The sequence below is a fragment of the Triticum aestivum genome, chromosome 3A (assembly GCF_018294505.1).
Source record: "Triticum aestivum cultivar Chinese Spring chromosome 3A, IWGSC CS RefSeq v2.1, whole genome shotgun sequence".
NCBI classification, from domain to species: Eukaryota; Viridiplantae; Streptophyta; class Magnoliopsida; order Poales; family Poaceae; genus Triticum; species Triticum aestivum.
In genome coordinates this window covers 633,358,997-633,374,329 of record NC_057800.1, presented here as the reverse complement: position 1 = coordinate 633,374,329, position 15,333 = coordinate 633,358,997, and the positions used below count along the sequence as shown (strand labels likewise).

Here is a 15,333-nt window from a genome sequence, read left to right as displayed (position 1 = left end):
CGGCCTAAATTAAAGACTAGTTCTAAACTAAAGAAAATAGAAATCGCCTAAGGCGCGTGCGGCCAAGGTCTTCCATAGGAGCTCGAAGGAAGAGGTTCTGAATAACTATACAATTTATAAGATGCAGTGGATTAGCTAGACATTGAAAAGCTGCCACTCTGAGGGAATTTGTTTGCATAAGCTACAGGTGCTATAAAGCAATCATGTACTGACTACAAAGCTATTCCATTATAGTGAGCAGTATCAAATATGTAACAAGCAATAGAAGCATCCTGGCAGGTGTATAGAACTAGCAAAGTGGTTTAGGAAAGGGCATATGAATAGGCAGTTTGGCAAGTGAGTAGTTTAGGTCCTTTAGACCAAAGAAAAGGCCGGGAGCATTTAGGTAGGCCTATCACTCAACCGGCGGCAGCCGATCGACTTATACTAACCGCGTTGGCAGAGCTACTCAATGACTCATTAGATCCACGAATTTCCCCATCTGCGCAGGGCTTCCGCAAGGTTCTCGGCCCTTCTTCCATGCATTAACTCAATGGCCGTCTATGGATTCTATGGTTCAGGTAGACGTGGTCAAGTGTTTCGATAGCATAGACCATCGGTTACTACTTGAACATTTGTCTAAGCTCTTAGGTACAGATAACGCTCCTCTCATTGACCTCATCAATTGCTTTCTCAAGACACCGAGACTTTCTAAGAAAGGGAATGACTACTCAAACAGTGAAGTCGGCCTTCCACAAGGATCACCGATCTCGCCTGTTTTGATTCAATCATTCCTGCATCAACTCGACTTGCAATTCGATGCTATGGCCCAAGAGGAGAATGGGGATTCTACCAAGTACGTCTATTTCGCTCGCTACACAGACGATATACTATTCGGCATTCCTGTCGTAGGTGTTGGCGTCATGTCTAAAGTCTTCTTTCGAAGGCTGCAAGAAGTTCTTGACCATATGTCCAGTAAGCTACGCTTGAAATTAACGTCTATTGTACTGCAATGATGGAGGGCTCCCGCAGTCGAGGAGGGCAAAGATAGGTTTGCAAACTAGATTATTGGCTGTTACATTCAGACACATGAAATGCTAGATGTTATATGCAGCAAGGTCAAAACTGGGCTTTTATTTGTCCCTATAGAAAGATTATTCACCAAGCGCCAGGAAAGCTTTAGCTTTGCCATAGAGTGACAGTCGGGGGGGAGCAGGAGAGAGGGAAAGAGGCAAATGAGAAAGAAGAAGGAGCAGGGTCGAGTGAAAGAATTGGTACATTGGGTCCCCCCCACCGAGCGGAGCCAAAGGAAAGACAAGGGTTGAGGTAATCGCTATGAGTGTTCAGGCTATTCCGCTTATGCTCGCGGATGCGGATAAGAAGCTATCAAAAGGGGGTGATAGCAGCCACCCATATGGGCAGCTAGAAAGAGAACGAGGAAATGTGAATCACGATCCTTATTCGGTAGAGGAGTCGGGGGACATTGGTTCGAATCCAATTCGTGAATATCAGAAAGCATTGTTTCTCATTGAACTATATACGATACACGCGCACGAGGAAGGGATAAATTGATTGCGTTGCAGTCATTTTCCATCAGATTCTTACGGATGTAGTGCAAAGTAAATGTTTCAGTCAAAAGTAAGCTGCCGACTATGATGAATGCCAGCCTGATCTGTAGCTGATCTTTGATCCCGAGCTTGAGCTTCTCTTTGATGTCGGGTGAATTGAATTTCATATATGGAGAAATGTGTCGCTAGTCCAAGTCCGCTATAGAATTGTTTGTCTATCACTTCGGCAACGAAGGTCATTTCTTTAGAAGATCGATACTGGTAGTTGCTTGCAGTGTCTGAACAAGTTTCAAAAAAACTACTGTGTCTGCATTTTCCTAAAGATTGCTGTGAGGCTGATAGTGATATCTTTCCAATAACTGACTCAGCAGGTTCAATTGAGGTATCATTCGATTGAGATTTCGAACCGTGTAGTGGTTAGGATCCTCTTATTACCGTCAAGGGCTATTTTGGTCGATTCCAGCCAGAGAGTTATGAATAGAAATAGCAGACCTGATTCGAGACAACAGGAAGTTCCCGTTTGCAGATATACATTTCTCAGGTTCAGGCTATTCGTGGAGTCGATCACCACCACTTGAGATAGACGATCAACTTCATTAAAGAAGCAGTCATCTCTATACAGGAAGCAGCATGTTTTCTATGGTCCTATGAAAAGGTTCCAGTGGGTTTCTCTTGCTGAATGGTGGTAAAACACCAGCTTTCATTCCTCACTGCAAGCTACTCCTTTTGCTGTTTTTTCTCACTCTTTGCCTGGGCCAACGATAAATTAGTCTCTGGGTCGGTCAAGTGATAAATTGGCGAGATTAGTTAAGGAAACTGGGACTTCTGATTGTTCGCGAGGGATGGCTGAATAACCTACTTTGCTTTCCATTTAGGGTAATAGGATGCCACTACTTGACCTTGCTTGCCCAGACACAAGATAACCTATAGTTTGGGTACTGCCCTTCGTGGTGCTTGCTTTCCTATAATCTGTAAAGCTTTAGCTTTCAGAGAAGAGATTTCAGTATCCGATTGCTTTTCTGACTGGAATTCTCTAGTTCACTTCACTTCTACGCAATGTCATTTCTTGATTCAAAGTACTTATTTTCTGATTGGAATTTCGATCTCTTGGCAACAGGTTTCGCTTCTGCTGAGGACAAATTGAACAAGCTACTTCTCAAGTCCGGGTGGGATTTTGAATTCAGAGAAGGGAATTCCAGTTCTAATTCTAGTCTCTGTGCTCTGTTCAGTTCAGTTAAAGATGGGAAAGTATTGCTTGTTTCCTAGAATCCTAAAAGGGGTGCTTGTTTTCCTCGTCCGGGCTCTCCTCTCCCCTTTCTGTCCCAACCTTCATTCCTGCTTTTCCGCCAATTCACTAATTGAAATAGTTCAGATCCAGCACTTATATCCCTTTTATATATATATAGAATCAGGTATCTGCTTTCCATGGTTCCTGATTTCGGTATCTTTCTTGTCTGCACTTGATGAAATCCCTTTCTTTTCTTCTTGGCATACAGATTGGATTCTTGTTGATCCAATCGGAACTCTTGAATTGAGGGGTGGCCGTGAAAGAATCACTGTTTTGATGATATGAATGAAAACAAGAGATTTCATTCTTCATGGCATATTTCAAGACTAGGGTACCTGCATTCTAGGTCTAGGACTTGTTGCTTCGGATCAGTTCCCTTTAGAAGCAGTTTTCCTCTTCTTCAATCTCGAATCCCGAAGGGGAGGCTCTAGTTGCCAAGTAAGAAAAGATCTCGGTAGTTCAATTCATGCATGTGAAAGCTTATCTGCCAGATACAGATGATACTTGCCACTACTTGACCGAAACTGGGACTTGAGGAGGAATGAAATTCTAAGCGAAATCAATCAACTAATTGAAATAGTGATATCGGTATCAGAACTCTGGAGAAGGGCCCGGCCTAAGCGCCCTCTTGAGACTTGGACTCGAAAGAGGGAAAGATTAGTGGGTCAATAACCAAGTTCCCCGATTGGATTCCAGTATCTGATCAAGCCGAAGTAAGCAAGTTCCGGATTCGAGTTTCCTTTTCTGACTTGAATTCAAGTAGAATTCCACATCCACTCGGTATTCTAGCTGTACCAAGTCTTTTTCTTCACTCTTTAGAGGGAAAGTATGCTTTGGATTTGCTCAGTGATACAGGTATGCTTGCCAACCCTGCTGCATTGTCTTGATCTCTCCCTGGGATTCGGAACTTGGATCTGGGAAAGGAGGCTTAAGAAGAATATGACTCCATATTAGTAGTAGTATGTTGCACTAGACTCATATGATTAGGAAGCGATAGAAGTTATCGAAAGCAAAAAGGATAGGGGCAAGAAAAGGGTTTGAAAGTTCATTCTCACCCCTACAAACTTTCTTTTCTTCTTGGCGTACAGAATTCTCTGCCTTTAGTCACCCTTAGCGCGAACCATCTTCTTTTCAAAGGACGGAGTCGAGACTCCTATCTATTCGTCACACTTGCACGATGAACTATTCGTCCCACTATCTCCCTTTCCATGAGACCTACTATACCCCTTTTCTACCTATACCTGGCTAGACTCGTGTACCTCGATTTACGTACATTCACCTAATTTACTAACGTTATTGCCTGCAATCGAGCAAATACCAATAAGACATTGATCTCTAAGGAGCTGTTACGAAGTGTCGCAGTCGCTGCTAACGGTAGGATTTTCTATCACATTTTTTTTCATTAACGTGCTTGCACCCACTAGTTTACTGCTTGCTTTAGCTTAGCTTTCCCGAAACCATCAACTCTAGCTTTTTGAGCAGGTTTTTACCAATCTGGTATCCGCTGCTGATCCATATTCTCAGATACCCGCTTTCTTTACGACAGTATAGTATCCTGTATGCTGACAAGATCCATGAAGTAAAAAGGAGGGATATGGACTCCATCCTATAAACTCAATATATAGAGGCTACTCCGGAAACAGGAAGAAACCACACTCAGCATACAACACCGACTCGTCTTAGACAGGCTTTTCTAAATACTCAATTAGACTATTATGTACTTGACTTGCTAGGAATTGGATGAAACTATCAATGCATCCCATTATCTATTTCTTCATTCAGCTATGAGAGCTAGAAATTGATAGAATTTATCCATTCTACTTCCTCCACTTCTTTAAAAGCTTCTCCAATCACACTTATTACAATCTCACACACTTCTTCTTCTTCCTGACCTTGAGCGCAGCGCTGAAAATCCAGTATAGATTTCGTGATATATCAGGTATAGTGGTTTGAACCAGCTCATGCTTCAGTCCAAGTGTTTGTCGTACGCCTTCCTTAAAGGGCTTAGTTTAATTAGTAGTGGTCCTATCACGGGTGTCACATTCATTTTGACCTATTCGGGAGACCCTATTTGATTAAGAGATCCATGCGATGCCAGAATCCGTCACTAAAGCACCGTATTGAGAAATAGATACCCAGCTGAGGAGTAGATGAGGGGCAGTGAAATCCATCTAAAGAATGCCGTGGAAATGCTACTTGTTGAATATCAAAAATATAGGATATCGAAAGGTGATGCGAGCGCTAGCTCATCTTAGAAGTGAGGTGAAAGATTTCTTTGATTTCGCGATCGATCCTATTTTGCTGGTGAGAAAGCAGAAAGGATTGGAAAAAGTACCAACTTCTTGTAATTATGTATGCCAGCTCCTATCATATGTGCTAAGAGGGCGTTAAGCGGCCTGGGACTCTTATTTATGATCTTGTTTAGGATTGGAAGAGCGGAAAAGCTAAGGTACATCAGCATGGGTTCTATTCTCGTCTTTCAAGTACCTACCCTGGTATCACCTATGTAGATTCGTGGGGCTTTAGGACGGACTCCAAAGTTGACTGTTGAATCTCAGTATGTATGGCCAAGGCTCACTCATTCAACCCGCGAGAAAAGCGAGTCTTGAACGAAGGAAGAATAGTTGCAGGATCCTGGGTTCGGTATGATCGTTCTTCCAATTCATACTAGCTACGATCTTTCCCTGCTTAGAGGATCCAGCAGTAAGGGACCTACCTATGGCCAGTAAAGAACCCACCTATGGCTAGCTCCTCGGACAGCTTTCGGAGCTTCTGCTTCACCGGTGTAACACAAGTGGTTCCTGGGCTTTAACTAACTAAGTGCTGGCAGTGATTTTAGGTTGGTTTCATGGTTTCTTCATTCTTGTACCCTGTGTTAAGCATATAGCTAGCATTTCTGGTGAACTTCACTTCACACCTAAAAAATCCCGATTAGAAAGAGAGAAACTTGACACGCTATAGTGACAGGCGAGGGTGAGCGAACCCCGTTAGCTACAATTCTATATCTTCTTTTTTGACCCCTTTGATTTGCCTTATCACTACAACCACGGATTGAGCGAAAGCCGCCCAAATGAAGATCAGATCACGAAATCATTCTACGATCGATCGAGTTATTCTCTATATCTTTATATAAAATAAGAAGACAGAGAGACTCGGCTTCAAGATGGAGATTGACCATCTGCACCTGCTCATTCAATTATTCTATTCCGAGAAATCCGGACTACAATCTTCAGACAGAGGGTCCCTTCGATAAACTACTTGTCTCATTGGGAATACCCTCTTATGGAGAGCTAGATTCTGTAGTGGAGTTGACTTAGCTAAATTAGCAAATTATCGATCTGCTATAGCTTTTCAAATCCACTCTAACCGAACTATGTTAATTATGGAATACCGCCTATCCTTAGAAAATGAGATTGTCCTTGTACTTGCTCTCTCATTCCTGGGAGTCCTTCAAGGGTATCAGATCTTGCTTGAAACAGGTTTTTCTTTCACGCTTCCCCTAGCGCAGGCAGTAGTTTGATAGCGAGTTCACCTTCCTAGTAACGTTTGCTCATTTCATTCATTCTCATTCAAATCTACTTCTAAGGCATGTGAAGTACCAATTGTGGACAGATCCCTTGGCAGAGTATCAACTTGAGATTCTTCTTTCACCCTCCAGGAGTTCGGTTCTTTTCTTTCTATATCAGAATACGACGTAGAGGCTGAGCCTGCCGATTGATCGGACTAGCCAACTAAGGGGGCATTCACTTCTATAGAAAAATAGGTGTACTGCGCGAAAGCTTCTCTTTATGAAAACCCCTTTGAGTCGTCTATAGCCGCCAAATCCCTTTTGATTCTGTTGTCAGAGGTGCCTTTCAATTTCATTGACCTTGGTACTGCATTTCATAGATACCTTCGCTATTACAGTAATGCAATTCTCCACTGAACCCATTGACCTAGGTACCGAGTCTGTTATGCGTACGTCTTTTCGGACTCTTTATTTGTTTGTGGACAACAAAAATGCAAACATGAGAAAAGGGGATCATTCCATTTTGAACACACCCATCTATCTCATCTGACCTCTCCGAATTCCCGAGTAACGAACCATGGGCTATAGATGGTTGGGACATATCATCATCCGGAGGGAGTGGTCTTAATACCGATGTCACAAGTGAGTGACTGTTCATCCCAGTAAGTGAACCTTTTGTATCCCTTGAACTTGCCGAAAACCTTTTGCGACAAGTCGAGCTTTGTAAACAGTAACATTACCGTTAGCATCAGTCTTCTTCATAAAGATCCATTTATTCTCAATTGCTTGCCGATCATTGGGCAAGTCAACCAAAGTCCATACTTTGTTCTCATACATGGATCCCATCTCAGATTTCATGGCTTCAAGCCATTTTGCGGAATCTGGGCTCACCATCACTTCTCCATAGTTCATAGGTTCATCATGATCTAGTAGCATGACTTCCAGAATAGGATTACCGTTCCACTCTGGTGCGGATCATACTCTGGTTGATCTACGAGGTTTAGTAGTATCTTGTTTTGAAGCTTCATGATCATCATCATTAGCTTCCTCACTAATTGGTGTAGGTGTCACAGAAACTGGTTTCTGCGATGTACTACTTTCCAATAATGGAGCAGGTACAGTTACCTCATCAAGTTCTACTTTCCTCCCACTCACTTCTTTCGAGAGAAACTCCTTCTCTAGAAAGTTTCCGAATTTAGCAACAAAAGTTTTGCCTTCAGATCTGTGATAGAAGGTGTATCCAATAGTTTCCTTTGGATATCCTATGAAGACACATTTCTCCGATTTGGGTTCGAGCTTATCAGGTTGAAGCTTTTTCACTTAAGCATCACAACTCCAAACTTTCAGAAACGACAACTTTGGTTTCTTGCCAAACCATAGTTCATAAGGCGTCGTATCAACGGATTTTGATGGTGCCCTATTTAACGTGAATGCGGCCGTCTCTAGAGCATAACCCCAAAACGATAGCAGTAAATCAGTAAGAGACATCATAGATCGCACCATATCTAGTAAAGTACGATTACGACGTTCGGACACACCATTACGTTGTGGTGTTCCGGGTGGCGTGAGTTGCGAAACTATTCCGCATTGTTTCAAATGTACACCAAACTCGTAACTCAAATATTCTCCTCCACGATCAGATCGCGGGAATTTTATTTTCTTGTTACGATGATTTTCAACTTCACTCTAAAATTCTTTGAACTTTTCAAATGTTTCAGACTTATGTTTCATTAAGTAGATATACCCATATCTGCTTAAGTCATCTGTGAAGGTGAGAAAATAACGATATCCGCCACGAGCCTCAACATTCATCGGACCACATACATCTGTATGTATGATTTCAAACAAATCTGTTGCTCTCTCCATAGTACCGGAGAGCGGTGTTTTTGTCATCTTACCCATAAGGCACGGTTCGCAAGTACCAAATGATTCATAATCAAGTGGTTCCAAAAGCCCATCAGTATGGAGTTTCGTCATGCGCTTTACACCGATATGACACAAACGGCAGTGCCACAAATAAGTTGCACTATCATTATCAACTCTGCATCTTTTGGTTTCAACATTATGAATATGTGTGTCACTACTATCGAGATTTAATAAGAATAGACCACTCTTTAAGGGTGCATGACCATAAAAGATATTACTCATATAAATAGAACAACCATTATTCTCTGATTTAAATGAATAACCATCTCGCATCAAACAAGATCCAGATATAATGTTCATGCTTAACGCTGGCACCAAATAACAATTATTTAGGTCTAATACTAATCCCGAAGGTAGATGTAGAGGTAGCGTGCCGACCGCGATCACATCGACTTTGGAACCATTTCCCACGCGCATCGTCACCTCGTCCTTAGCCAATATTCGCTTAATCTGTAGTCCCTGTTTCGAGTTGCAAATGTTAGCGACAGAACCGGTATCAAATACCCAGGTGCTACAGCGAGCATTAGTAAGGTAAACATCAATAACATGTATATCACATATACCTTTGTTCACCTTGCCATCCTTCTTATCCGCCAATGGGGCAGTTCCGCTTCCAGTGATCAGTCTGCTTGCAGTAGAAGCACTCAGTTTCAGGCTTAGGTCCAGGTTTGGGTTTCTTCTCTTGAGTAGCAACTTGCTTGCTGTTCTTTTTGAAGTTCCCCTTCTTCTTCCCTTTGCCCTTTTTCTTGAAACTAGTGGTCTTATTGACCATCAACACTTGATGCTCCTTCTTGATTTCTACCTCCGCAGCTTTCAGCATTGCGAAGAGCTCGGGAATAGTCTTATTCATCCCTTGCATATTATAGTTCATCACGAAGCTCTTGTAGCTTGGTGGCAGTGATTGGAGAATTCTGTCAATGACGCAATCATCTGGAAGATTAACTCCCAATTGAATCAAGTGATTATTATACCCAGACATTTTGAGTATATGCTCACTGACAGAACTGTTCTCCTCCATCTTGCAGCTATAGAACTTATTGGAGACTTCATATCTCCCAATCCGGGCATTTGCTTGAAATATTAACTTCAACTCCTGGAACATCTCATATGCTCCATGACGTTCAAAACATCGTTGAAGTCCCGATTCTAAGCCGTAAAGTATGGCACACTCAACTATCGAGTAGTCATCAGCTTTGGTCTGCCAGACGTTCATAACATCTGCTGTTGCTCCAGCAGCAGGCCTGGCACCCAGCGGTGCTTCCAGGACGTAATTCTTCTGTGCAGCAATGCGGATAATCCTCAAGTTACGGACCCAGTCCGTGTAATTGCTACCATCATCTTTCAACTTTGCTTTCTCAAGGAACGCATTAAAATTCAACGGAACAACAGCACGGGCAATCTATCTACAATCAAACATAAACAAGCAAGATACTATCAGGTACTAAGTTCATGACAAATTTAGGTTCAATTAATCATATTACTAAAGAACTCCCACTTAGATAGACATCCCTCTAATCCTCTAAGTGATTACGTGATCCAAATCAACTAAACCATGTCCGATCATCACGTGAGATGGAGTAGTTTCATTGGTGAACATTGCTATGTTGATCATATCTACTATATGATTCACGCTCGACCTTTTGGTCTCCGTGTTCCGAGGCCATATCTGTATATGCTTGGCTCGTCAAGTATAACCTGAGTATTCTGCGTGTGCAACTGTTTTGCACCCGTTGTATTTGAATGTAGAGCCTATCACACCCGATCATCACGTGGTGTCTCAGCACGAAGAACTTTCGCAATGGTGCATACTCAGGGAGAACACTTCTTGATAATTAGTGAGAGATCATCTTAAAATGCTACCGTCAATCAAAGCAAGATAAGATGCATAAAAGATAAACATCACATGCAATCAATATAAGTGATATGATATGGCCATCATCACCTTGTGCTTGTGATCTCCATCTTTGAAGCACCGTCGTGATCACCATCGTCACCGGCGCGACACCTTGATCACCATCGTAGCATCGTTGCTGTCTCGCCAATCTTATGCTTCCACGACTATCGCTACCGCTTAGTGATAAAGTAAAGCATTACAGCGCAATTGCATTGCATACAATAAAACGACAACCATATGGCTCCTGCCAGTTGCCGATAACTTGGTTACAAAACATGATCATCTCATACAATAAAATTTAGCATCATGTCTTGACCATATCACATCATAACATGCCCTGCAAAAACAAGTTAGACGTCCTCTACTTTGTTGTTGCATGTTTTACGTGGCTGCTACGGGCTTAAGCAAGAACCAATCTTACCTACGCATCAAAACCACAACGATAGTTTGTCAAGTTGGTGCTGTTTTAACCTTCACAAGGACCGGGCGTAGCCACACTCGGTTCAACTAAAGTTGGAGAAACTGTCACCCGCAAGCCACCTATGTGCAAAGCACGTCGGGAGAACCGGTCTCGCGTAAGCGTACGCGTAATGTCGGTCCGAGCCGCTTCGTCCAACAATACCGCCGAACCAAAGTATGACATGCTGGTAAGCAGTATGACTTATATCGCCCACAACTCACTTGTGTTCTACTCGTGCATATAACATCAACACATAAAACCTGGGCTCTGATACCACTGTTGGGGAACGTAGTAATTTCAAAATTTTCCTACGCACACGCAAGATCATGGTGATGCATAGCAACGAGAGGGGAGAGTGTGATCTACGTACCCTTGTAGACCGACAGCGAAAGCGTTAGCACAACGCGGTTGATGTAGTCGTACGTCTTCACGGCCCGACAGATCAAGCACCGAAACTATGGCACCTCCGAGTTTTAGCACACGTTTAGCTCGATGACGATCCCCGGACTCCGATCCAGCAAAGTGCTGGGGTAGAGTTCCGTCAGCACGACGGCATGGTGACGATCTTGATGTACTACCGTCGCAGGGCTTCGCCTAAGCACCGCTACAATATTATCGAGGATTATGGTGCAAGAGGGCACCGCACACGGCTAAGAATATGATCACATGGATCAACTTGTGTCTCTAGGGGTGCCCCCTGCCCCCGTATATAAAGGAGCAAGGGGAGGAGGCCAGCCGGCCCCTATTGGCGCGCCAGGAGGAGTCCTCCTCCTAGTAGGAGTAGGACTCCTACTAGGAGGGGGAAGGAAGTGGGGAGGGAGAAGGAAAGGGGGGCGCCGCCCCCCTCTCCTAGTCCAATTCGGACCAGGGGGGAGGAGGCGCGCGGCCCACCCTGGCTGCCCCTCTCTCTCTCTCCACTAAGGCCCATATGGCCCATTACTTCTCCCGGTAGGGTTCCGGTAACCCTCCGGCTCTCCGGTTTTCTCCGAAATCACCCGGGACACTTCCGGTGTCCGAATATAGCCGTCTAATATATCAATCTTTATGTCTCGACCATTTCAAGACTCCTCGTTATGTCCGTGATCACATCCGGGACTCAGAACTAACTTTGGTACATCAAAACTCATAAACTCATAATATAACTATCATCGAAACCTTAAGCGTGCGGACCCTACGGGTTTGAGAACAATGTAGACATGACCGAGACACGTCTCCGGTCAATAACCAATAGCGGAACCTGGATGCTCATATTGGCTCCTACATATTCTACGAAGATCTTTACCGGTCAGACCGCATAACAACATACGTTGTTCCCTTTGTCATCGGTATTTTACTTGCCCGAGATTGGATCGTCGGTATCTCAATACCTAGTTCAATCTCGTTACTGGCAAGTCTCTTTACTCGTTTCGTAATACATCATCTCGCAACTAACTCATTAGTTGAAATGCTTGCAAGGCTTATGTGATGTGCATTACCGAGAGGGCCCAGAGATACCTCTCCGACAATCGGAGTGACAAATCCTAATCTCGAAATACGCCAACCCAACATGTACCTTTGGAGACACCTGTAGAGCTCCTTTATAATCACCCAGTTACATTGTGACGTTTGGTAGCACACAAAGTGTTCCTCCGGTAAACGGGAGTTGCATAATCTCATAGTCATAGGAACATGTATAAGTCATGAAGAAAGCAATAGCAACATACTAAACGATCGGGTGCTAAGCTAATGGAATGGGTCATGTCAATCACATCATTCTCCTAATAATGTGATCCCGTTAATCAAATGACAACACATGTCTATGGTTAGGAAACATAACCATCTTTGATTAATGAGCTAGTCAAGTAGAGGCATACTAGTGACGTTTGGTTTGTCTATGTATTCACACAAGTATTATGTTTCCGGATAATACAATTCTAGCATGAATAATAAACATTTATCATGATATAAGGAAATAAAATAATAACATTATTATTGCCTCTAGGGCATATTTCCTTCATCTCGCCCAGCAAGGATTGCTTGAGCGCTAAAGGGGACCTCCCGAGCATCGCGACTCGGGGGCTCTTACCGGACCTCGGGCCGCTCACCTCCTGGCCTTGACCACGGCATCACGACCTGGCATACCAGCGACGGCTGAAGCTTTCCTGGGGATTGGGACCTGTCAGCATAGAGCGCCAAGTCCTCGCGAAGATAGAAAGGGGGAGCTCAGCTGGAACAAGACGGACACCTCACGCCAATTCATGTTAAGGATATAGTATTTATAAAAGGCACGGCAGACGCCTTACATACCCCCGCGGGGTGTTGCTTTAATTCCTCGCATGGAACAAAAGGTGCTGACCCTAAGGAACGCTACTTGCTGGCACCTCCCCAAGCGACGCCATCATCAACAGTGGGTTGCCCAGTGCCGGCGCCAATCCCATCCAGATCAGTGGCGCCGGCGGCCCGATGCAGCTGCCCCACTCAGAGCGCGGTGCGAGCTCGGAGGCTTGTAGCTGTCGTTGCTCATCTCCGGGGTCGCGAGGAGTTCGGGGGAGCCGCTGAAGCCCTCAGTCCATCCGCTGCTGCCTGAGGAGCTGCAGGAGGACCAACGGGCGGGGCTGGTCCTTGCCAGTTCGTCACCACTGCCGCTTCCCTTAGGGCAGCATTCCAGTCGGCATCCTTCTGCATCAAAGACCTTGAAGAACATCAAGGAGGCGTTGTCGTATTCAAGATGGATCACCAAGGCGCCGTCCGCACGGTAGACCCGGGCAATCTCACCCCAGCCCCGGGTCATGAAGACCTTGCCCGGAGCGACGACCGCGACCTCCGCTCCGATTGCAGGGCTGCCACAGTCGGCGTGCTGCAGCCAGAGCTCCAGGGCCCCGCTCGGCGGCATCTCGAAGGCGAAGGAGGGAGGAAGGCGGATCCACGAAGCTGGAGGCATGGCGGCATGGAACACAAGCTCGCGAGAGGAGCACTCCGCGTGGACTCCAGGGGGGACGACACGCACCACTGTGACTCGCCAGCGTTGGCGGCGACGCTGTCGGTGCTGCTCGGCGCCCTCCACCCTGGGGCCTACAACGCGGGCGTACAAGGGCAGCGGAAACCCAGGCGGCGGCCGCTCGTACCATGGCCTCGACACCACCTGCCAGGCGCCTTCGTCCCGGTGACAGAGGATTGACCGCTTCTTCGGCGGGAGGGGGTCAGGACCCTCTCTGGGGGCCTTTCCCTTCTTCTCAGCTGAAAACCGGCGGATCGGTGCCATTGGTGCAAGAGGAAGCAAGGATGAGGAAGAAGAAGAGAAGGGAGTAGCAGACAAGGGTGAACTGGCGGAGCTCACGCAGCCCCGTACTTATAGCCGGGGAAGGCCAATCGCCGAAGAACCAAGACCTCAGGTAATCATGACCCATATCTCTGCATGCAGGAACTTGTCAAGTCGTGCAGTTGCCGAGGCATCGTGGGGAAGCACAGACGCCCACGTCCAATCAGCCGCCACGCGGCGCCCAAGGCCACAGGCTATTAGGGCCCACGGCGCTTCGCGCTTGCCCCTTCGCTTCTCTGCTAAGCCAAGCCCGCGCGCGCCTTGGGCCCAGGGGCTACTGACGGCATTCTGGGAACGGGAGTCCCCAGACTTGCCTGCCTGTGGCCTGAAGTGTGGCTCAGGTGGGGGCCCAGTGTGGCCCATCTTCATCAGCCCAAGCTCAAGACCCTCACGAGGGGCCAAGCCTCGCGGGGCGGACGACAGGAAGCTTCCTCAGAGGCAGCCTCATCAGGCAGGCTCGTGAGGAGGCGGAGAGATCAATGTAAGGGTACCTCGCGAGGATCCCATGATGCAAGCCATGACGATCAAGGCCAGGCGGGCGCCGGCCTGCGCAGGATCCTTGTTTCCCCTTTGGTGCAAAGGGGGCAAGCACAAGCCAAGGCATCAGGCAAAGGTTGTCATTCCGGTGCAACGAGACCAAGACCAGCAGAGCGGCAGGACGGAGATCACTGTGGAGCCCAGGACGACGTCATCACAAGTGCTTTTGGCAGCCGAAGACCACTTTTGGTCAGGATAACTTGTACTACATGTTCCCCTTCAAAATGGCCAATTGTTGGCGTCCTTCCCGCTCAATTATTCAGGGAGAGGCCCAGAGCCTCTATAAATAGAGCTAGCCACCACGGAGTAGAGACATCTAGAGACCCAGAAGAGAGAGAGAGACGGGAAGACAGACATCTAGAAATCTAGTAGAACCCTAGCAGAAAGAGAGAGAGAGAGAGAGAGAGAGAGAGAGAGAGAGGCGACTGAACTCACCCTAGCAGTTCATCGCACCACCTCAAGAACACCTCTCGCGAGGCTGTTCTTCCCTTGTACTATTCATCATCAGCCCCCTGAGGCAATCCACTACACCACACACTGGGGTAGGGTATTACACCACAACGGTGGCCCGAACCAGTATAAACCTCGTGTCTCTTGTGTTGTTCATCATTTTCATCTTAGTTTGCACGAGAGGATCGGACGTAGATCGGTAGGGGAGAGATCTCCGCGCGCACCCCAGTGTTCGAACCTCAAGGGTCTGCCAGAACCCGAAATCCGACAAAATTCACTTGAACTGGGAAATGATAAACGACAAAATCCCCAAACAAGATACTCTCAAACTAATGTCAAGCAATGATGCACTTGTAATCATTTCGAAGTTTTAAGATAATAATATCCCTTCCAGATTTGTGACATTCTACTGGCCATATTTCTAG

General features: G+C 45.9%; 1 protein-coding gene across 1 annotated transcript in view; it reads left to right on the top strand.

Moving 5' to 3' along the window:
• Positions 1-15,333, top strand: part of LOC123057054 (uncharacterized) — a 24,390-nt gene extending 9,057 nt beyond the window's left edge. The window contains exon 2 of the mRNA XM_044480222.1: positions 15,303-15,333. Coding sequence (XP_044336157.1) covers positions 15,303-15,333 — 31 coding nt within the window. The remainder of the gene's footprint in view (positions 1-15,302) is intronic.